Source organism: Pseudomassariella vexata, assembly GCF_002105095.1.
Source record: "Pseudomassariella vexata strain CBS 129021 chromosome Unknown BCR38scaffold_20, whole genome shotgun sequence".
NCBI classification, from domain to species: domain Eukaryota; kingdom Fungi; phylum Ascomycota; class Sordariomycetes; order Amphisphaeriales; family Pseudomassariaceae; genus Pseudomassariella; species Pseudomassariella vexata.
In genome coordinates this window covers 260480-282630 of record NW_024467975.1, presented here as the reverse complement: position 1 = coordinate 282630, position 22151 = coordinate 260480, and the positions used below count along the sequence as shown (strand labels likewise).

Sequence of the window (22151 nt, the reverse complement as noted above, 5' to 3'; positions counted from 1 at the left end):
TCTGAGAGTTGTTCCCCCCACGGTCGGATCGGAGTCGCACTCTAGTTCTCAACCTCGCAAGACCCCAATCCTTCTACTACACCAGTGACCGAACCCCAACTGCTTCCCCAAGACTTTCATTCAACACCCTCCAAGCACGGTCTTGTTCGCCTCTCCGCGATACTATTCGTAATCACTGAACACTGCAATTGATCACTGCAGCCATGTCCATATGCCAGCTATCAGCCATTTCAGCAGTATCCACACATGCTGAAAGATCTAACCTAGATGAAATGCTGCTGAAATATTGATCACATTAAGCAATCGCTGATATGATCTCGGAAAGCACAACACCATAGATACGTGCTGCTTGCTCAGCCCTATTATGGAAGCGCCGTCACCACGGATGCTATTGTATACCGGGCGGGATGTGATGCGTACTCAGAAAACTTGTTTGATATCTTACTCATCTAGGCATGCTACCGAGAAGGGAGTTGGTATCGGCAGCACCGGTAGAAACTCCACACATAAGACTTTGTGGTCTTGATACTAATAGTATGTACATACACTATATTACTCCAGCTAGGTATAGTCCACAACTATGTCGCCATGCTACCTCAACAACGCTAGAATATTTTGTCTATGGCAATTATAGCAAACGGCTAGCGATTTTCACCGCCTTGTCAAGGTTACACTGTGAGGAGGATGGCTTGACACAGGAAGCCCAATATTAGTAGACAGAATATTTGACAGCTGTCAGCACTACTTGTTATCAGATCACCACTACTGTGAAGGGTATACCACGCTAATTTGAAGCTCTCGCAAAGCGGCTCAACTAAACGCAGCATCACGAGTGTTTTATCAGATGATATTGCGCAAGCTCTTCAAGCTCGTATGCCTTACCCCCCACCCCACTGTGAGAGCTCTTGGCATTGTTTCGGATCCCTGCTCGAGGCCTCACCCCTCCAGCAAATGGAGATAGAATTGCCAATCGGTTTGTGTTTTGCATGAAGTCTTGGCATTTATTGATGTCACCGGCGGTCAGTTCTGAAATCGAGCCACTTCACAGCCCGTCCAGGGCTAGCTTTTGATAGCTTGATCCTGGTCTTGCCCGGCGGCTGCCCCTCTACCCCTCCGCTGCGAACCAAGAACTAAGGCACATCACGTCTGGACTATTTCAACCCAAGAAGGCTCTTTTCCTAAATCCCCTTCTTTCCCTTTGAGCTCATCACGACGTTTCACCCACGTCTTTCTTTACTTGTATTTTTCAGTAAGAAACACATTCCTCGACCCTTCATACGAGAACATTTGGAGCAGGCACCATGTTCACGTTGAAGCCCTACCCCGCCTTCTTGGCGCTGGTAGTACTGCTGGTCTTCGCACGGCCAGCTCTCGCCTTTGGTGCTGGCAATATCGCCAGTATCTCCAAGGTTGAGGGTCAAAACTGTAGGTCATCCGGTTGAAAGCTGGTAAATTCTCAAACAGCGCTCTGATATCGAATCCTGCTAGGGCGCCATGGCGACATCGAAGACACGCTGCTTTCCCTTCTCATGGCCCGAGCTGTCGGCGGCAAGAAGTTCGACAAGCTGGCCGTCTCCCGAGTTTACTTCGGCAATTGGCTCCGAGATTACTCCCAGGCTATCGATGTCGGTACTGTCAAGTCGGTGTCTGCAGAAGCCATCCGCCTTCTCCTCTGTATTCTTGGCTTCATGAGCTTCGGCTTTGGCTCCAAGGAATTCGAGGTGACTGCGGACCGTCTTGGCTGCTACCGCCCGGAAGACCACATCGACAACCCCAAGAACTATGCCGACAATGTCGACGCACGCCAGTACGATCGCAGACTCCGTGGTCCTATCGACGAGGGCGTCGAGCTCGCCGTTGATGAGGAGACCGGCATGAAGAACTACATTGCCAATGAGCGCGTCGACATCATGACCTCGGCCCTCCATGTGAGAAGACTATTCAGCCGCTGCATCGAGCTTGGACGCAATTACCAGCGTAACCAGAACAAGGCAGACTTCCACGAAGCTCTGCGACTCATGGGCACCGGACTGCACTGCCTTGAAGGTACGCGTGTCTCTAATAACAATTAGCGCCCTTAACGTTTGTTAACAACTTACTCATCCGTCTTCCAGACTTCCTTGCCCACAGCAACTACACCGAGCTAGCTCTCATTGAGATGGGCGAGCGCGATATCTTCCCCCACGTCGGCCGTGATACACGTATGCGACTCCAGGGCGCGCGTGAGGAAGTCTACCCACTTGTGACTGGAACTTTCGGCGGTGTGGACTTTTTGCACTCTGTCACTGGTGAAGGTAAAGTCTTGCAATTTTAAGCTGCGTGTTTACCTACTAATGAACTGGACAGTCTCGGACAAGTTAACTCAGAATGAGATCGACGAACTCGAGGGCGTGCTCCAGAACAACTCTCGCAATGATACCAGTATCATCGAGGGGCTTCTGGATAAGATCCCAGATGGCATGTTCGGTGACACCGGTGACAAGAAGCAAAAAATGGGGGAGATTCAGCAGAATGCCCAGAGTGCTCAGATGGAGAACATGTCGGTCTCTCCCCGAGAGCCTGAGGAGTACACTCGCTACGTCCAGCAAGTCTTCCAGCAGATCATGCCCGCGATCGAGTTCCACGATGATCTCATGAAGGGCATCAGCGAGGCAATTGAGAAGATCCCCGTTTTGCCCAAGATCGTCGAGCAGTTGGAAGAACAGATGTCCGTCTGGGTCTTTTCCATTATGGCACCTTTCGTAGTCCCTGTCATTCAACAAGTCAAGAATGAGCTGCGTACTGGATCCTCGGAGATTATTGAGAGCAGCAAGAACGAGCAGCACATCGTCTTCAACGATGATAACTGCACTGACCCCACTCACTCCATGCTGTCCAAGGATCACTTCTCCAACGTTGGTAGCCCTTGCTTTAACGGCAACTCGATGAGATGCTAACTGCTTATAGATTCTGAATGAAGCCGCTGGCAAGACTGCAAGCAAGGTTGTCGCTTGGGTCGTACCTCAACTGATGGAGGCGTGGGATGATGATGGTGTCGACGTCGATCGCCTCATGAACCGTATTATCTATGGCGTTATGCATCACCCAGCCCAACGCGACATGGGCGAGGATGGTGCTCAAGACGGTCGAAATATCATGTTCCGAAGCATTGAGGAGTGGTGGCGCCAGATGGACGACGGCGAGAAGGACGAATACCGGCGCAAACTTTCTCGGGACGGTGTTGAGAATGGCGAGAATCACAAGGAAGGGGTTGCTGATTCTGGTCACGGCTGCGGTGGACATCTAGGAATGCACAAGAACTTTGCCAAGGGAGGTACGATGGAGGACCGAATCGCAGGAGCTGCTGCCGATGCCATCGTTGGTGGAATTACCGGCAGCATCTCGGACATCGTTCAATCTCAAACTGGAGTCCACCTACCTTCAACAGAGGGAGGCTATGGCGGTCGCCAGGAACAATCATCAGAGGGAGGTGGAGGTGGAGGTGGCTTAGGTGGCTTCCTCAGTTCAGTCGGGGGTTCACTTCTTAGCGGAGCATTCAAAGACGAGAATAAGACGTCTTATAGCGAGAGTCGCCAGGATAACAAGTCGTATACCGAGAGTCGCACTGAGTACGGCCACTCTGGAAATCGTTACGAACAAGCAGAGGTTACGGAAACGCAATACTCGAGCGGACGCGAAACTCGCGATTACCAACGCTATGAACAGGACGAAGACAGCCGTGGTAACACCAGGGGCTACGGCTACGAGGAGCGGACCGAGGAGTATGGTGGAGGACGACGTGAGGAGGGCGGGTATGGTGGTGGCCGAGAGGAGTACGGTGGAGGACGACGTGAAGAGGGTGGATATGGTGGTGGCCGAGAGGAGTACGGTGGTGGACGACGTGAAGAGGGCGGATATGGTGGTGGCCGAGAGGAGTACGGTGGAGGACGACGTGATGACGAGGGTGGATACGGTGGCGGTCGCGAGGACCGACGGGAGGACCGCGGAGGAGGCGATTTTCTTGGAGGCATCCTGGATAGCGTTGACCGGGCCAACGATGGAGAGCGGCGTGGTGGTGGCTGGGGCTTCTAGTAGAAATTACGGGATCAGCCAGGATTTTCTGCGAATAGATATTACGGTGGAGTCAAGTTGTGAAGATTGTTGGGAGTGGTTGCATTGGACAGAAACACTAAAATGGGCTGAGTAGCGATTAGTTTCGCTACACGATGATTACGACGAAGTATGAATTTCTCAAATTAAAACCTGTCAAAGAGTAACAAAAGTGATTCGCGGAGTCGCAAGAAAAGAGGACGGTCCGGAAGTTAGCGATGTGGTTCTTCGAAGGCTGTGTGACGTCAAAGGATCAACCAATCGGTTCCCGATTAATACTCGGAACTGACTTATATACCCACGGCACAATACAACAATGCAATATATATATACTGGGGTGATGTGCTCATACTTGCTGCCCCGAAGTGCGGGGGAGCCAAGCAGGTATGGCCAACAACAGCCGTCTCTAATATATGATGGGTTCGGCGCGGTATCCCCGCCGGTTGTTCCCCCAGCTTCTTCCAGACGGTGGCCTCTATTTTGCCTGGCTTAGTCTTTTTTTTTCATAGGCACCTTTTCCTTGGTTATCATGTGCTTTCAGCGAGTTTTAGCTAATTGACGCATAGTGAAGTCCCAGGTCCCTGAAATGGTATTGGTCAGAAGCTGGAAATCAGGGGGGCGCGATGATGTCGGACGTGCTATATGTCCCGTGTTGGCGGAATATACAGCCCGGTAGCTGTCTTCTGTGGGCCAGCACAGCTCGAAATTAAAGACCTGTGGTTTTCACTTGGTCTTTTCGAGGCCTCTTCTGCTTCTGTTCTTGTCATGTCTCATCACCTAAGCTAGGTATACATACTTCTCGGGTCATATAACTTAGTCCACTGGAGACAAAATGCAACTCCTAACCGCCATCGCCCTCCTAGCCGTAGGTGCCCCCTTCCCCACTACCCTTGCCCAAGGCTCCTCGGGCACTGGCCAGACAACCCGCTACTGGGACTGCTGTAAGCCATCTTGCGGCTGGAGCGCCAAGACGAACTCGGGCAAGTTCATCGGCACCTGCGACCGCAGCGACAACCCCTTGGGCGGAGCCGACACGCCGTCTGGGTGTGATAACGGCGGGAGTGCATTCATGTGTTCCAACCAGAGCCCCTGGGCCGTCAACGAGACGACGAGCTACGGCTGGGCGGCTGTCAAGCTTGCGGGGAGCACTGAGACGACGTGGTGTTGTGCTTGTTACGAGTTGACGTTTACGAGTGGGTCTATTAGTGGAAAGAAGATTGTGGTGCAGGCTTCGAATACGGGTGGGGATTTGGGGCAGAATCATTTTGATTTAGCGGTTAGTTTCTGTTTTGTTTTTCCTTCGACATTTGGCTATATGCATATCTCCTCCTTCTTTTCATTTCCCCTATTTCCCTCCTTCCTTGCTCGACCCTTTACTTAATAGTGAGCAGAAGACTAACATCATCGCCACCTCCACAGATGCCTGGCGGCGGCGTAGGTCTCTTCAATGCCTGTACCAACCAATATGGCGCCCCGCCCCAGGGCTGGGGTCAACAGTATGGAGGCGTGTCGTCACGATCGGACTGCGACGGGTTCCCAGAGAAGCTCAAGGCTGGGTGCTACTGGCGCTTCGACTGGTTCGAGGGCGCAGACAATCCAAGTGTGAGCTTTAAGCAGGTGGCCTGCCCTGCGGCGCTGACGGCGAAGAGTGGGTGCTCTCGCAATAATGATGCTATTGACGAGACGCCTACGGGACCGAGTAGCGTGAGTACTTGGACGCAGAGTGAGACGGCGACGGCAACTGCTACGGCGACGGCCTAGTCGCTGATGGAGATGAGCCGGAAGGGGGTGATGAAAAGGGGGAGAAATGGGGTATCTATATAGGATTGTGGTGGCTTGGATGAGCCGGCTGGCATTGTATACAAGTTAAATGCCGTCTCTTTTTATATACACTGCTTCAAGTTGGACATTAAATATCAAATAGGCGCATCGTACTACGAAACCATGACTACGAAAAAAGCCACGTTCAATTCAGCGTAAGGAGTACTTTCCATTGCTACTTACTATGTGATCGCTTCATCTGCATCGGATTCTCTGCAGGCCTACAACTCTTAGACAGTATCTCCGCCTCCGTTAGTCTGACTTGGCTTGCCTTTATCCCGCCCGAAACATGATGTCCCGCCATTTAAATAATCAAGTAACGAAACAAAGAGCCATCGCTTGGGTCCTAGCGGAGTCGGAAGATGGAGGCCATGCACTCACTCTTATGGAGCTCTTGCGGGAAGCGACTTGGAATACGTGACCGATTTGTTCTTGGTCTAGGTAAAGAACCTTTGAATGAGATCTTTCTCAGAGGCTACAATGGACTCGCTGGGCCGTTCGAAGGCATGAACGCCGTCCATCAACTCCACGATGCTTGTGGGATCGAAATTAGCACCGAAACCCCCATCAAGTTTACGCACGCCGATATAGTTCCGCTGAACATCATATTGTCACCTGTACCGGATACGAAAGTTGTTGCTATCATTGACTGCGGTCAGGCTGGGTGGTATCCGGACTACTGGGAATATTGCAAGGCTCAGCGGGTGACCTTAGACCCGAAGGATTTTGACGAAGCGTCCCAGAGAGATTGGAGTGAGACATATTTGCCACTAATTATGGATCCGGTCGATCTGGATGCGCATTATCACCCATGGCTCGAGTTCGTGCTCTCGAAAGGATTTTGATATGCAAGTCCAGTGTTTTATTTGCATTACGTCTCAAAAGAAAAGAGGGACGATACACTAAATGCGTTGACATCACGGAAGGCGAAGAAAGTAAAGAGGGAGGCTAAGGTTGGTTCACATATATCTTCTCCGGCGGCTGGGTCCTTTCTATCGATCCATCTTTGTTAGACATTTGAGGCAGAAAACTTAATATTCGAGGACACGGCCAGGATTTTCTGTTGTGATTTGAGGGGACGCAGGTTCAATACCTAGATCCTATAATCCTTTCAAAGATGTGTCAACATGAATACCAAGTTTGTTGCAGGATCCTACTACGACTCCATCTACCTCTTAAGTCTTCACCTTTAGGTGGCTAGGTGGGTAACTCTTCCTCTGCCTGCGACTGCCGTAGCCACCAGCCCCAAGAGGTATCGCAAGGCCAGTCGGACACGGGAGCCGAGCCGAATCCCGGCATATACCGTGACTTTATTGCCCTTGCGTACGGCGAAACTGGCGTGCCATGTCGTACCTTCAATATCAATGGAAATGGTGGTGTTGCCTCTGTATAAATGAGAGCTTCGGAGTGAGCTATAGAGACGACTCGGGCGCGTGTTCACAGGGCACCGCCTTGGACAGCACCAGGCTCGGCTAAATCGAAAATGTTGCAAGCGCCGATCGTCTACGAGGATTGCCAAACAGGAATACAAGTATAGCACATATCGTAGTGTACGGCGATCAGAGCGGATCGAGAAGCGGAAGGTTATGCTGTGGTCAGTGAGGATAGTCACGAAATGAGAGGTGCCAGAGTCAGCAGTAGGCAGAATATCGGTGGGTTCAAGCGTGAGAGTCACTGTCGGGTTCCCACTAAGATCTCTGAGGGTAGTGGTGTAAGGCTGGACCAGCATTGAAGATGCGAGGGTCAAGGTCGGTACGCCCTTTAGTCCAATAACAAACTCGGCTATAGTCACTGTAGGATGACCTTCAGAATCCGATAATGTCGTCATAAAGTTGAGGGAGAGGCCGCTACTAAACACAGTTAAAGTGGGCACACCAGAAGTAATCCTCGCGGATGGGACTCCAGAAGGCGGTCCTGGCAAGACTACTACTATACTACCGCTTTGATCGGCAGGTAATGGTACAGTAAACGTAACTCTACCTTTAGTAGCATCAGTTGAAGTGGCACTGCTTCCTTCCTCTGTTGATGTCTCCGACACACCTTTGACAGTCGGAATGGGCAACTGTCTTCATCTAGGGACTGTAACCATCATAGAAACGCTGGTTACTAATATTGGGCGACCGAGACTGTGTTTGTGACGCGCAGTCTGATCCTTCTATCCCCAATCATCAAGTTACCCCCAACTGAAACAGGTGGTGGTGTCCGCGCGAGTCGTTTAGCGCCCTTCTTCCTAGCGACGACATGATACGCTTGAGGAATGACTGTAAATTTCGTATTATAAGTACATAACAGTGCATGCGGCTGAGCGACACGACATAATTGAAAGGTTAAGATATGAGCGCTATCGTCTTCACTAGGTTCTTTAGGTTTTCATTATTAAGTGGCTGAGCCGAGGAGGATCAAGGGGCGCAGCTTACGGCTGTCAGTCTCGTGTAGTATAGGTTGGATTGTCCTAATACCGAGATTCCCCTTCGAGTCAAGAACGTAAAATTCATACATAGATCAAAATTACTATGTACAGCTGACGGTAGGGCCTAATAGTTCAGCGAATCATTAGCAGATACTGCTAAGATGCATGCCAAGGCACTTCCAGACATCCTGGTACTATACACAGAAAGAGTCCCTCTAGAGCCTCCAAATAATTATAGCCTAGTTGCATCGCGAATTATATAATAATAATAATATTAAATACGCCGTAGGTGTTAACCCTCGGTACCTCTACAAGTACTCCCTTAAGGGGCTATAGATGATATAGCGGGCCCTTAAGCCGCGTCGGGCGGTTATACAGGTAAACTTGTAGCCAAACGACTACTAAACCTCCTGTCCCTCCCTAAGTCTGTGCTACAACCCTTGCCTGAACTACCGATAAGTGTGGTAATGTGGCACTTAAATTCGTCCTCAGGGGTGGGATGCTGCTGATGTGCAGAAGATGCTCGACTATTTTTTTGTCGCGACAAGTCGTAGTATCTGCTAATTGGGGTTCTCGTCGAGCGTATACATCTCAACCATACGCTCAAGTGGATAGACCGTAACGTGGTCTAGACGCTCGCATGAATCGCGGCGAGTGGGCGTGCTGCGCGCCTTCTATCGTGAGGGGACGGGTTCGCCGACGAGCGTTATCGGATAGGAGAGGTCCGATAAGGGGTCGGATTAACGATCCGAATTCTGGACCGGCTGTCGAGTTATATTCCGCCGACGTAGTGCTTGACGGTCGACTGGCTAGGATGCTCGTAATCCTAAACTGCACCAATCTCCCTATTATCGCTAGGTAGGCGAAGTCAACAAGGTGGGCAGCGCGCCGTAAGGGTTGACTAAACCCCCTTATGTGTCAGCTGCGGGATTCGAACCCGCGACTCGTCACCGACCCAAGTGGGCGAGGCTCAAATCGGGACTTGTCTACCAGCGAAGTGACCAACTACACCAGCCGACCGGAGTGTAATTAATCCACTGGGACGGCTATGATGGTATGAGTAGCAGGTCTTAACATAAGGCTTCACCTAAAATGCTCATATCAGTCCATGGTATGATTTCATAAAAGGGTAATGAGTGGCATCTCCAGGTTTTATTGAAGGCGTGGAGTTACAGTATCTACATATTTCCTGGCTGCGGAGGGGCTCCGTAGGCTGAGACAGCCCGCCTGGAGGCTTTCTTGCCATTTTTATCAACAGTGCATTATTCATGCGCGATCATATGTCGAGCCGCCCCGCAGCTTTATGGAGATGATGATTTCGGTAGGAAAATTTGACAGTTGTTGACAGACTTGATGGGGGCAAGTGGAAGCGAATACAAGACCACGGGTTGGTACCCGGAGAGAGCGGAAGACTATCCGAGTGCAAGAGTGGGTGGAACTAGGAATTGCCACCGTTATACATCAGTAGAACATATCCTGTGACTGGCCAATGCGCTCGCGAATCCAACAGAAGCAACTGCCGCAAGAAAGTACAGAGAACCTACGGTTGGTGGTCTCACCAGTAGCAATGGCCAGTGCTGGGATCAGCAGCAGTACTTTAACAGGTGAACGAGCCCCCCAAAAAGAGTCATATACAGAGCAAAATCAACGGTCTCGGATAGGTGCGTTAGGGGCCTCTAGGTAGCCTCATGTATTAATGCATACACACATCTCAATTCCTTACATACCGTGGACGCTCGAGACGGTAGTGAGGTCGCAAGCCAGCTGAGAAAAGGCGTTTACGTTCCATATCCAGGTCTACCTATACCCGCAGTCACTTTAACCACGTGTTCCAATGAATCGATTACCAGATAAGATTTTACTTCTTCCGGAGACTACATGTTTCGAAGCCCTCAATTAGTAAATCTGGAGCTCGAGAAATAGGTAACGAACATTTATTCATCGACTCAAATCCGACTCATATTCCCTACTCCGAGCTTGGACGATCAAGTGGCCCGAAAAAGGTTTTAGCCGCGGCAAACCATATTTCGTCAAGAGGTGGTATTACTTCGGCAAACCCCCCGGACCGAGCGGCAGAAGATTCACTTTTGGCGTGAGAGTGATTAGATGCTGGAAACGTTCAAACGTTTCAATCTTCATTCGAGGTAGTGAATGATTTTAGGAAAGTCTACGTTCGTTGTACCACGACAGAGTCATCAAGGTCAGGTAGTGACTCTAGGCCGTTTTCGCACAGCCGCACTGGAGCATGACGAATGAGGACTGACAGGGGGCTTCGCACGTACAAATAAATTCAGGAGGCCATAATGTTAGCACAATCGAGCCCGGCCTGCGAATTTGACGCTTACATGGAGTTGTGGTCGATAGAGATAACAAGACATTCCTATACTGTAATAACGCTAATATGAAATCGGATACGTCTCTAGGTTTACGACTAGTTAGAGTCTTACTTACTTTCATCGAGAAGAACAAACAGAGTTGGACAGGGACTCTGTTTAACAGGGTACGTAGCGGAAATTGCTCCTCTGAAATACTTACTTTCTCGCTAGGTACGGCAGTTAGACCTATACATCGCTAAAATACATAAAGCTAGCATTCTTTAGGGAGATATGAAGCTAGAAAATATTCTGGTCGACGAGGTTGACAGTATCTAGGCCATCGACTTTGTAGGCAGCTAAACCACCGAGTAGGTTAACAAGGAGAAGGGCGAAATACTGGAAGGGGATTTGTAAGGAGTCACGACAATCAGAGGCTTCCTTGGCGACTATTCCGAGGAGACAAAACTCGCCAGAAATTAACCGAAGCACACTTCTGCCGCAGAGGTGAATGTCGGCGTTTGACTCATCCTGGCTCGACGTTCCAGAATGTACAGTAACAGGATCATGCACGGCACTCTGAGCATTTCTGATCCGGCTTCTGTTGCAGATCGCATTTAAATTCTTAGGAACTACTCCTTGAACTCGGACGCAAGCGTAAGCCTTGTGAAGACCAATAATTCCCAGGTCTTCCTGTTTTATTCGGTGATTCTCTGAATATTAACGACATTAGACACCGCTATATGGTAATAGCCACTGCCTACCCCTGCCTTTTAATACTGCTCCCACATCAGCCAATCTATACGCTTCCGCAATCTCTGTTGGAGATAAACCGAATTATGCCCTCTGAGAGGATCAGCGTGCTGTGCACAGTCCGCTCCAGGTTTCGGGCGCTAGGAACGGGCCGCGTTGATTGCCGTGCTGAGAGCTATGTTTCTCCCATGCGGCACGGTTTCGGTCCGATCGCGCAGCATCGTTCGTAAGACTCGGTTAGCACACTTTCAAAATATTATTCTATCACCGAAACTCTAGGAGTAGTTCTATGGTTTCTGGGCATTAGCACGCCGCACGTAATTCTGACACGATCCCCCGTGCTTCATTGGGGAAAGAGTGACGACTGGGGTTGGGGTCGTGGCATCATAATAGTGAACGCTCATACTATTGGTTACATAGTGTAGGTGGTAGGATGATGGATGGTGTTTAGTAAGAGAGGAGACCTAGTAGCACTTAGCGGCAGGAGGAGAACGAGGTAATGCAAGCAGAACTAGGAAAGACCCAAGGCCCCAGGCCCCAGAGAGGTCGAGCTGGCTTTGGGCCTCGGGGCAGGCGAGCGTAGATTCCATCGCCAGCCCTGGAGGTAACAGTCCGATCACCGTTCCTCTCACTGTCTCTGTAACCCCTGCTCCTTCTTCATAGGCCGGCCAGGGGACGGGGAGGGGTTTGTACGACAGCGAAGAACATGAAGGTATTCAGGAGCCAGGGCCAGGTCCGGTGGTGGGGACGGCGGCATGGCGGCCAAAGGGGGCAGGCCTGGGTGGAGCGAACGGGGTACAAGGCAGAAGAAGCGATGGATGTAGCGACGAGCGACGAGTGACAGGGAAGATGGTGGAAGGGAAACGGGCCTGGGGGAAAAACTGAAAATTGCAGTCTGGCCATAAACATTCCATCGGCGGCGAAAAGGAGGAGCACCAACATGGCGGCCGAGGGTTCATGCGTGGGGCACCAACAACGGCGGCGCGGTGTCTAGGCTCCACCCTTAATCCAAATCTACAGTTTGCAGCTTTTATCTATGGGAGAGTGAACGGGATCCCGAGTTCTCTTCAACCTGTGATCGTGAAACGCTATTTCTAGGGGTTACATATGGAATCGTGGTGGAGCTCTGATACGACAGCACCCGAGTGTCTCACGGCTTAGCTATGGTACCCCTCTCACTACGGCCTTTCAGACCTTATAGACTCTGCGAGTCCTCCAACTTCCGGATAATTAGCGCAAGATCCGATAACAGAGCATGTGTCGGCCTGATGGGAGTGGCATACTGCATTGCGGCTTTCCTCGTAACATTGTAGTGCTATTTTATAATTTTCCAATTTTCTCATTATTGTTATACATCGCGGGATTTCGGTAAGGTTGGAGACCAAATGATTGGCAAGATCAACAGGCTGCTTGAAAATGGCCATATTCGAGGTCGAAGGGAGCAAGATGTTGTGGTCCTATTCGTTAAAAGCAGATATGTAGTACAGTCTTGAGGGACTATCTGCCTAGATACGAAGTGCTGTGCTTCGAGGGCCAGTAAGTCATTGTTCACTTCAGTTCAAACCCGTCTTGTATGTTTCAAATGAAGCCTATAATGATTCTATTCGCAATTCACACGGTCATTTTTAGGTCATAGCATGATTCTCGAGGATTTTACCGTCATGGATAGTCACAAACAAAATATGCCGTGATTTGCCTACCTCGGACGCGAAAGTTCGCCGCAACGACTACAGCTCTCTTTTAAGTTGGGGTTTTTGCATTCAGTTCGGGGTTTCAATGCGGCCGAGGAGTCCGAATTCCAAGACGAAGATCTTGGACTGATATGTGATGGATACAAATTGGAGACTTTGATCAGCAAGGGCACGTATGCGGATGTCGACTGAGTGACATGAAAACCCCTAGGCGACAGCATGTGCGATAAATCTCTGGGGCAAAAGTGTACCAAACAATATCACCTGAAAGAAAGAGCTATCTAGTCCACGTGGGAGCATGCCACGCCTCGGAATCCGACTAGTTTACGAGACCGCTTACCAAGCTAGACCAGTTTCTAATATATCACACAAGCGAACTTGATCAAGATCCTGGGACAGCTACGCTAAATTTCCTGGAGCTACCAAGTTATTATTCAATAGGGAACATACGCGCCGATGAAACAAGGATAAACAACTCCTTGGTAATGGTTCGACTTTCTCGACATCAGCGCGCCATGGAAAGCGAACCCCGAGACTAGTTCTGCATTGTGTGCCACTCATGTGTCTCCTGTCCAACACCCTCGGAGAACAGCAGTAGTCCGAATTTTTTTCACGCAACGTAACAAGGAAAAGGATAAAAGAGGCGAGGCCGAAATCACACAGCGGAATTGAAGAAGCTATGGGGATTGCTTGGCTCGCCGCAGCCTGGAATCACGCTTCGTTGATCCGAAAGATACGGGGAAACTAATAGAAAGGAAATCTAAGAATACTCCAGATGATAGTGCGATGGGTTGGTGCTTTGGCCTATGGAAACTGGAAGGGGAAGGAGTCCCGTATTCTTCTATCCGCATCGCTTCCGCCATGAGTTCTGATACCGGCTACTCGGACGTCCGTACAGCGCCGTCCGCGAAAATGAATGTAGGTGGCGAGGTAGACAACAACTCTTAGCTGGGTTTTACTCAGCCATTAGATATTACGATTTTTCTCGCCGTCGCAACACTCTTCGCGGACAAGCAAGCGCGAATCGAAGCACTTGCAGCGAAGAAATGGAAAATGAGCACTATGTTAGCAAAGAAACAGCTACGGTGTTGCGTACTGTCTACCCAGCAGAGGGAGCAATCATGCCTAGATGGCAGCGGCTTGCCGCCGATCTCCACGAACCTGGCCGAGTTCAGAGGTGCATGGTTCGGCAAGGACTATCCGCTGGCGAGAATGAAAACGAAGCATCACCGCTACGGCTCCGCTCCAACGAGGCAGAAAAGGCCCGCGATAGGTGGCTGGCGGTGTATTGCTACAAGAATCTGCGTCAGCTGTGTTGTACCTTGGCCCGGTCTGAATTTCTCTCTTGGAATGTCGAACATACGAAAGCTTATATAGACAAGTGCGAATGCAGGCTTGAGGCACTCGGTGTCAAGCCAGGTATCAACCTCAAGATGCTAGAAACCGAATTGTGGCAGGCGTACAGGGGGGGATCCCGACGATGCGCTGAAATTCACATGGATCTCAGTCGAAGGAGGATTTCGTCATAGCCGTTCAACCTATGTCATTCTTACAAATCACACACACTTCCCCTGATGGTGCTTCCGCTTTTTACCATGCACACATACCACCCCCACGTCGGTAAATACGCCACTAGCTTGATATATCATGGTTTGGTTTTGCCTTTATGTTAAATGGATTTAGGATAGCTTGCTGCATGGTAAGACTTCCAGTGAGGAGCCCACATAATTCTAGGGCATGCTTTCCCTGACTCACTCCCGAGCCAGAGATATCAAAGGCGACCTCGAGTACACTGAGTGTGTCCTTGCACCTGGGTGGGTTCTCCTTCATCGAGAATATTTCGAGAATATTACCAGAAAGCGACCATTGTCTCTTGTCTTCTCTCTTGACCCGTCGCTGATCTACCAGCTTTTTCCTGATTAAGGTAGAGATGAAGTATTCTCTATCACCCAGTTTTGATGATAATAAGATCGAGAAGCATACAACCTGCGAAGGAGGCTTTCTATAACCAAATGCACAGCGTTCTGCACGCCTCGCTGGAGATAGACCCTAAGTCATAATTGGTTGCAGGGCCCAGTTCCGTCCGTGAGGATTCAGTCACTAGTTCAACTATGATACCAAAACAAGCCAAATTCCATGATGCTCAGCTTCCACCTGCCTCGGCGGCTTGCTCTTTCTCCTTGGCACGCTGCTCCTCCTCTGGGGTCATGGTCCGCAGTTGGAGCGCATGGACGCCGCCTTCCTGGGCCATCTCATCCTTCAGTAACGAGTAAATCATGCGGTGCCTGGCTGGCTGCATTCGGGACTTGAAGGCTTCCGAGGTGATGATCATCCTGAAATGCGTTTCCTTCGACGTGCTGCCTGCCATGGCTTTGTGATGGGAGTGCAGGTGCGAGTCATTGAAGATTTCCAGCCGTGATGGGTTGAGGGACGCTGTGACCTGGAAGTTTGGTAAGCTAAGCATGATGAAGAATGGCTTGGCGAGATGGTACGATGCGGATGAGGGTGAGTCGATATGAGAGTGAGGTCACCGGCGAGTGAATGCATGAGCCTGAGGTCACGCGGAGTGAGGTTAGAGCCAAGTGAACACAACATACCTTAGACCGTATGGTATCTTCCATGGGAGTATTCGATGACGCCATTGTTGACAGTTGCCGGAGTGGCCTCGCAATGGCTACGGTGCGTCGGGCGAACATCAATAACCTCGAATTATTGGTGATGTCGGAAATGACAAATCCCGATGATTAAGATATCGCACGATTCAGTCTGGGAAGGATTAATTGGCTTGCTCGAATGGCTGAGGCTGAAGTGGGCCGCGCCGAGCTGCTATGACGGTCAGATACAGATTGGCCAATAAAAAGGGCCCTCCAGGGCTATCTCCGATGCTGGTGGTGGAGGTGGCAGGCACGAGCCGGGTGAGCTTGTCAAATCTTAATCTTTCTTCCCACAGCTTCAGGTCCTCAGAGTGGAAGGTCACGGCTTCTAGCAACATTGACCAAATACCATTCCAAATTCAACTCGCAACGCTGACATCATGCTTCCAAATCCCACCTGCCTTCTATAATTCACGATATCCATCACGCAGTTGCGAGCGTTACCTTGGAGATGCACGTTGAATGGAGCTGCCCGTTTACGACGGCATTGGACGATCATCAGCATCCCAGCAACCCAGCACCCCTGCCGCCGACTATTACACATACTGCCCCTCTAATTTCTCGGCGGCGCCTTACCTGCTCACTGCAGTGGTTTTTCTCTCTGTCTCCCGAACCGTCTTTCCCGAGTGGGACGACTTCGCTTCTTGATATATTCCCGGGATGTGGATTGTTGGGAATGGTGCTTCTTGCTCTTGTCGGATTCCTGAACTCACTTTTAAAGCTGCCCGATTAGTCGCACCTCCATCTCTGGTACAAGTACGTTCGTATGCCCGCACTGCTCCTTGCTCCAAGCGAACCCCCAAGTTTCCTTTGAGCTCCTTCCCCAGACTTGTACCTCGACGTTATACTACTATGACATCCACGCTCCCCAGTTTGCCCCTCTTCGAGGCCATATCGCGGCATGATCCCAACTCCATTGCCGTCGTCCATTGCTTGTCCGGCCGCACCTTTACGTATGGCGAGCTTCTGCCAGACGTTGCCCGCACGCGCGATCGATTGCATGAAGCCGCAGGCAAACCGGACATCCGGGGCGAACGCATAGCTTTCCTGGTCGAGAACAGCTACGACTATGTCGGTAAGCGCCATCATAATAGAACTACTCTACTAAGCACGAATGGAGTGCAATTGCTAACCCCCGGACCAGTTACACTGCTAGCGATCCTCGCTGCTCGCGCCATTGCGCTGCCACTCTCACCACCCTTCCCTCCCGCCGAGCTGCAATACATCTTGTCTCACTCCGAGGCGCTCCTCCTCCTCCACTCGCCCAGATATGCCTCCAAAGCGAAAGAGGTCATCGTGACGCCCAATCCTCCCTCCAACCCCGAGCCGCACCCTCACCCCAAGGTTCTCGAGCTCCCCAAGCACCTTGGCGGGGAGGCAGGATCCCCACGGGAAACCGTTACTCTCTCGGGGGATACCGACTCCGAAGGTGCCGGTATGATGCTCTACACATCGGGCACAACGAACCGACCAAAGGGAGTACTCCTCCCTGAAACTGCGCTGACGGCGCAATGCCACTCGCTCATTGATGCTTGGAAATATACCCCCGAGGATCGCCTGCTCCACGTCCTGCCGCTCCATCATATTCACGGTACCGTCAATGCATTGCTCACGCCGCTCTTTGCTGGTAGCTCCATCGAGTTCACCTTCCCTTTCAATGCCGATAGCTTGTGGTGGCGTTTTGCGACGCCTTTCCTTGCGAAACCTCTGATGAATGGCACATTGAACCATGTACCCAACGGCGATCTCGAGCCATCGAGCCCGAGAGCGGAAGAAAAGTACAAGCACATGTCGACGGCGCCCATCACATTCTTCACCGTTGTACCGACCGTATACACGCGCCTTCTTTTGACCCACCAATCCCTTCCCGCCGATCTGGCCAAGGCCTCACGCATTGCTATTTCCCCGAAACACATGCGCGTCTCGATTTCGGGCTCCGCGGCCCTTCCCACCCCTGTTAAACGGGCGTGGAAGGACCTCTCTCACGGCAATGTGCTCCTAGAGCGCTACGGTATGACCGAAGTCGGCATGGCCTTGTCATGCGGCCTGGATTACACCGATCGCGTTGATGGATCCGTCGGCTGGCCGCTACCAGGCGTCGAGGCTCGCCTCGTGGACCCAGAGACGAATCAGATCATCGCCGAAGGACAAGAGACCGATGAAAACGGACGCGAGAGGCAGGGCGAGATCCAACTGCGCGGCAAAAATGTATTTCGGGAATACTGGCGCAACCCCGATGCGACGGCCAAGGAGTTTGTTTCTGACAACAAGACCGAAGGGAAGTGGTTCAAGACTGGCGACGTCGCCGTGCGACGCCCAGTCGATAGCGCTGGTCACGGCGTATCGGGTGATTGGGCAAAGGGGCCTATGTATTTCATCCTGGGCCGCCAATCCGCGGATATCATAAAATCGGGTGGTGAAAAGGTGTCCGCGCTGGAAGTCGAGCGTGAAATCCTCTCCTTGCCTCAAGTGGCGGAAGCAGCCGTGCTCGCAGTCCCGTCAGGGAAATGGGGCCAAAAGGTCGGCGCCGTGATCGTGCTGAGCGAGCTTTACAAGGACAACGGCTGGAAGCCCATGGAGATGCGCAGGGCGCTGCGGGACAAATTGGCCAACTACAAGATACCCCAGGTGTTACGGGTCGTCCAGAGCATCCCACGGAATGCCATGGGCAAAGTCAACAAGAAGACGTTGGTTCAAGCGGTGTTCAAGGACGACTTCAGTGGAGACGAGATGTAAGATTCTGTTCCAATTTCCGGGTGGTACATATTGCTAGGGGTATGGATACCTAGATGACATAGATGGTCTGAAGCGAAGACAGACCGATCTCTCATTTGGTCATATAGAGCACAGTTTAGAGACTACCAAATCCGTTTAGGGCATAATGGACATGTCACTTCCTTGCCTTCGCGAAGTGGAAAACAAAAGGCGCATCATATCACGAGATGATGAGTCGCATGTGGACGGCCTTGTCACAAACCATGTAGCAGCCAGGGCAACATCTTCAGTGACTATATATATATATAGAAGGATCCGCTATCACGCATGGATGATCATATAAGTAAAGCTTTGCAGAATTATGTAATCCATTGCTGAATCTACATACCGCATCTTGGTATAAGGATGCACGAATCCTTGACTGATCGAAGACAGTCGGCAAGACATGATAGCGTCGTGTTAAGAACTCCCTCATGGAGACCCAGTCTAATCTTTTTGGTCATCATTTCGCAGATGTCTGTCCACTGGGTAATGCGCTCCTCCATTTGTTGATGGTGCAGAAAATATGCCTCCATGTTGCGTTGCCCGGCGTGTACCGTTGCTCAATCTGCAGACTGCCTGCTTAGACAGTGAACTTGGCCTTTGCACGAGTGCTGCCGCTATGCGCTGCGTCGGTATGGCCTGAGAATTCGACATACTCGGTGGCCGGCAGCTTCAAGATCTCCTTGAAGCGTTTGCCGATGTTCTCCAAGATCTGCTTGCCCTTCTCGGCCGGGCGGCCCTTGCCTCCGGCGACATCGCCGTCGCCACGGTTAGGAATACTCTTACCGATGGTGCGAGTCCAGACACCGACACGGAAGAAGGCCTTTCGTACGTTAACCACGACACCCATGACCTCACCATCGTTATCTTCCTCAAGTGTCTCGCCAATGGCAGCAAGCATTGTGTGCAGCCAGATGTCGTTGATGTCGATGTTGCGCTTCTCCTTGAAAGAGTACGACCATTTGCCACCGTGCTTGTTTTGCTGGTCCTCCCATTCTGGTCGCACACCCTCCTTGAACAGGTGGTAGTCGGACTTGAGTGCCAGCTCGGATACGGGTGCGATGTTATTCTACACGTTATGTCAGTAAATCCACACAGAGCTCATGTACCGGGGAACTTGGTGGGATTGTGGTGGGGCCTCACGTAGATACCCCAGAACTCCTCAACTGAGTTGAAGGTGATAACTTCCTTTAGCAGGTCGTTCCAGTTATCGCCCTGTAGAAAATGGTGGTCAGCACACGATATGAGTACAGATTGTAAATGGTAACGAGCTTTCAACCTACCTTGCCGCTTGATGGCTTTGTAAACCACAGGGTCCACTTGTTTTGAAGAGGGTGCTTGACATTGAAGTTATCTTTGTCGTGGAACACAGTCACTAGCTTGCTATCGATATCGGCGGCCGCGGTACTGCTCTCGTTCTCGCCCCTATCCCCATCTGGTGAGATGGGGATTGTGGTCAGATCGACTTGCTCGGACATGTTGGTGTTTGGGTTGTGCGGTAGTTTGGCGGGGTCGTCGGGAAATGCGTTTTCACTCCAGTTGAGGTGGAAACGTTGGTGTTGTTACGGGCGAGCCGGTGTGGAATGCCAGCTCAGGTCCTTTAGATGGAAGGAGCCTTGAGGCAATTGAACCCGTTCAGGCTTCCGGCGCAAAACGAGGAAGGTGCGGTCTGGTCTGGGTGTTGACGCCGGGAGGAACCCTGGTCTTGCGATCGGGAAAAAGTCTGGCGTTTGTCGTAAGAAACGAATGCAGAAAACGAGTCGAGGAACTTTGCGTCAGGATCAGTTCTCGTGTGGTATTATTGTCTGGCTGAGAACAATCGGAATCTGCGACTTTGCGCCAGGCAGAGCCACCTAATTATCGTCAAAGGGTCTTGGGTCTGAGGGACTCAAAGTTCGCAATGCGAAGTTTGAAACGATTGACGTCCATTGTGGGGCTCAAATCACCAAAATGCCAAATACGCACGGCCCACTTCATGTTTCTTCTATGAGCAGCTCAGCCTGCGGTTCTTATTTACTAGCTTGGGGTTCACGCACTTTACTTAGTACGTGAGCGACCAAAGTTGGGCAGTTAGGTTGCTAGTCTCTTACCTTTCCTCTCTTTCTCGTCAAGTATCATCGGGCATGAGGTTAAGTCGCATCTTTTTGCATTATGGGTCGAGGGCAATCGAACAGGCAGCGTCGACGTGGCAACGTATCTACTCCATGAGCACCCGGCGCTGGCCGATTCGATTGCAACATAGATGTAGATTCTGGCAATATGAAACTTTCATAGGATATTATGAACTCAAGTCTGGAAGCATTTGGTCCTATTTCTATAATTTGGGGGTGTTCTTCGGTCCGCCTTAGTCCTCATATAAAGTAGAGGATCAAGGAGGATCATTGGAATTACTTCGAGATAGTCATTAGAATAATACTTAAGTAGTTATCAGGAAGTTGAAAGATGTCTTATACTTCAGTCTCTCTCAACGTCGCCGAGCAGTCACAAGTAGTATGTATATATATATCGGCTTAAGTATATAGTTCAGAGTGATAGAGGAAAAGTCCCCGATCCGGCATGTACCTATTGAGTTTAAGATACATTCACTCATACCTCCCTTGGGGGTATGACACCTCAACCGCAAGGGAACAAAGCAAGGGTATGGGTAAAAAAGGTAAGGACGCGGTCCCTGCAAAAGAGTTGCGTCGAACCGGGATTGAACCGGTGACTTCCAGATTTATTCTCCCAAAGTTTGGCTTCAGTCTGGCACTCTCCCAACTGAGTTATCAACGCCTGCGATGAAGGCTAGTGCTTGTAAGTCATGTTATAACTTCGTTAGTATAAGCCGATTAACATAGGTATAGTTAGGTCGGTGACGACAAAATCAAAGCTTCTAGTTTGGATAGCGTACGTAACCCGGAAGTTCCACTTGTTGTTTACCTCGTTCTCAGACTTCAGTTGTGGCAACGAGCCTGGGACATTGACCTCTGTAGAGGAAGTGGCAAGATACCATAGGACTGTGGCAGAAGACATTTCGGGGGTGTTGCTAGAACGGTTGACTGTAATTTAGTTCATTTTATAATTTCTACCTTAGCGAACTAGCTGCATCTTCCGCAAGTACATTTGATATTCTGGGAGAGATTGGAGTAAGACAGAGTAGAGTGACGACCTACGATGCAGATATCACAGATCCTTGGTACGCGAAGCAGGAAACAGTCATGAATAGTACTGATGATATGTGTTCCATAGAAGAGGAATCGTAACCAAGCAGCTTGGTTGATGGTGCCAATTACGAGCACTATACCCGGTAAAGTACCAACACGGACTGATCCATGATCGAAGCAAGGCAGTTAAAGTCGATTTCGATTCAGATCATCATTTCTGACAGTTGGCTGCAGCTTGAAGAAGTTAAATTTCTGCGGGGATACCTGTGTCTTGAAACGGAAGCCACCGTGATTCCTCCCAAAAATCGAGACACGTCAACTAGAGAAGTGTTGTCCTGCAATGAAGCACCCCTGATCTGGCGACCGATTGGCTAGAGCCCTCCGAGCAACAGAGTTATTGCCAATGGTGTTTTTCTCTCTTTGAAAGTTATCGCTGATAGTGTTGATGAATTCCAGTCACTATGAGCATAATCCATAGAGGCAACACCACGGCTTCCCCAGCCAGTGAAGTTGCGAAACAG

General features: G+C 50.6%; 8 protein-coding genes and 2 non-coding genes across 10 annotated transcripts; 5 read left to right on the top strand and 5 right to left on the bottom strand.

Annotated features, from left to right (window-relative positions):
- Positions 1-1145: 1145 nt before the first annotated feature.
- On the top strand, positions 1146-4238 carry BCR38DRAFT_109455 (heterokaryon incompatibility protein Het-C-domain-containing protein). Its single transcript, XM_040853361.1, has 5 exons — positions 1146-1425; positions 1489-2046; positions 2115-2294; positions 2347-2894; positions 2947-4238. The coding sequence occupies exons 1-5, from the start codon at positions 1302-1304 to the stop codon at positions 4069-4071; spliced, it is 2535 nt and encodes an 844-aa protein (XP_040710557.1). The 5' UTR covers positions 1146-1301; the 3' UTR covers positions 4072-4238.
- Positions 4239-4429: 191 nt separating this feature from the next.
- Positions 4430-5995, top strand: BCR38DRAFT_449907 (cellulase-like protein). Its single transcript, XM_040861325.1, has 2 exons — positions 4430-5365; positions 5509-5995. Exons 1-2 carry the CDS (start codon positions 4922-4924, stop codon positions 5848-5850), a joined length of 786 nt encoding a protein of 261 aa, XP_040710556.1. The 5' UTR covers positions 4430-4921; the 3' UTR covers positions 5851-5995.
- Positions 5996-6281: 286 nt separating this feature from the next.
- On the top strand, positions 6282-6755 carry BCR38DRAFT_354809 (uncharacterized protein; the record flags this gene model as incomplete). The annotated part of the gene is made up of 1 exon (XM_040856903.1): positions 6282-6755. One exon carries the CDS (start codon positions 6282-6284, stop codon positions 6753-6755), a length of 474 nt encoding a protein of 157 aa, XP_040710555.1.
- A 2481-nt stretch (positions 6756-9236) lies between these two features.
- Positions 9237-9339, bottom strand: BCR38DRAFT_t349. Its single transcript has one exon. It is a non-coding gene; the product is annotated as a tRNA-Thr (tRNA).
- A 947-nt stretch (positions 9340-10286) lies between these two features.
- On the bottom strand, positions 10287-11219 carry BCR38DRAFT_414052 (uncharacterized protein; the record flags this gene model as incomplete). The annotated part of the gene is made up of 4 exons (XM_040858893.1): positions 10287-10429; positions 10772-10808; positions 10856-10891; positions 11127-11219. 4 exons carry the CDS (start codon positions 11217-11219, stop codon positions 10287-10289), a joined length of 309 nt encoding a protein of 102 aa, XP_040710554.1.
- Positions 11220-13937: 2718 nt separating this feature from the next.
- On the top strand, positions 13938-14453 carry BCR38DRAFT_414051 (uncharacterized protein; the record flags this gene model as incomplete). Its single annotated transcript, XM_040858892.1, has 2 exons — positions 13938-13994; positions 14025-14453. The coding sequence occupies 2 exons, from the start codon at positions 13938-13940 to the stop codon at positions 14451-14453; spliced, it is 486 nt and encodes a 161-aa protein (XP_040710553.1).
- A 766-nt stretch (positions 14454-15219) lies between these two features.
- BCR38DRAFT_354714 (bola protein) lies at positions 15220-15718 on the bottom strand (the record flags this gene model as incomplete). Its single annotated transcript, XM_040856896.1, has 2 exons — positions 15220-15516; positions 15674-15718. 2 exons carry the CDS (start codon positions 15716-15718, stop codon positions 15220-15222), a joined length of 342 nt encoding a protein of 113 aa, XP_040710552.1.
- Positions 15719-16582: 864 nt separating this feature from the next.
- BCR38DRAFT_354967 (AMP-binding enzyme) lies at positions 16583-18466 on the top strand (the record flags this gene model as incomplete). The annotated part of the gene is made up of 2 exons (XM_040856917.1): positions 16583-16805; positions 16875-18466. 2 exons carry the CDS (start codon positions 16583-16585, stop codon positions 18464-18466), a joined length of 1815 nt encoding a protein of 604 aa, XP_040710551.1.
- A 242-nt stretch (positions 18467-18708) lies between these two features.
- Positions 18709-20396, bottom strand: BCR38DRAFT_449902 (translation initiation factor eIF 4e-like domain-containing protein). The gene is made up of 3 exons (XM_040861324.1): positions 19771-20396; positions 19631-19702; positions 18709-19556 (listed from the first exon to the last, which is right to left on the bottom strand). The coding sequence occupies exons 1-3, from the start codon at positions 19963-19965 to the stop codon at positions 19068-19070; spliced, it is 756 nt and encodes a 251-aa protein (XP_040710550.1). The 5' UTR covers positions 19966-20396; the 3' UTR covers positions 18709-19067.
- Positions 20397-21167: 771 nt separating this feature from the next.
- On the bottom strand, positions 21168-21259 carry BCR38DRAFT_t348. Its single transcript has one exon. It is a non-coding gene; the product is annotated as a tRNA-Phe (tRNA).
- Positions 21260-22151: the final 892 nt, after the last annotated feature.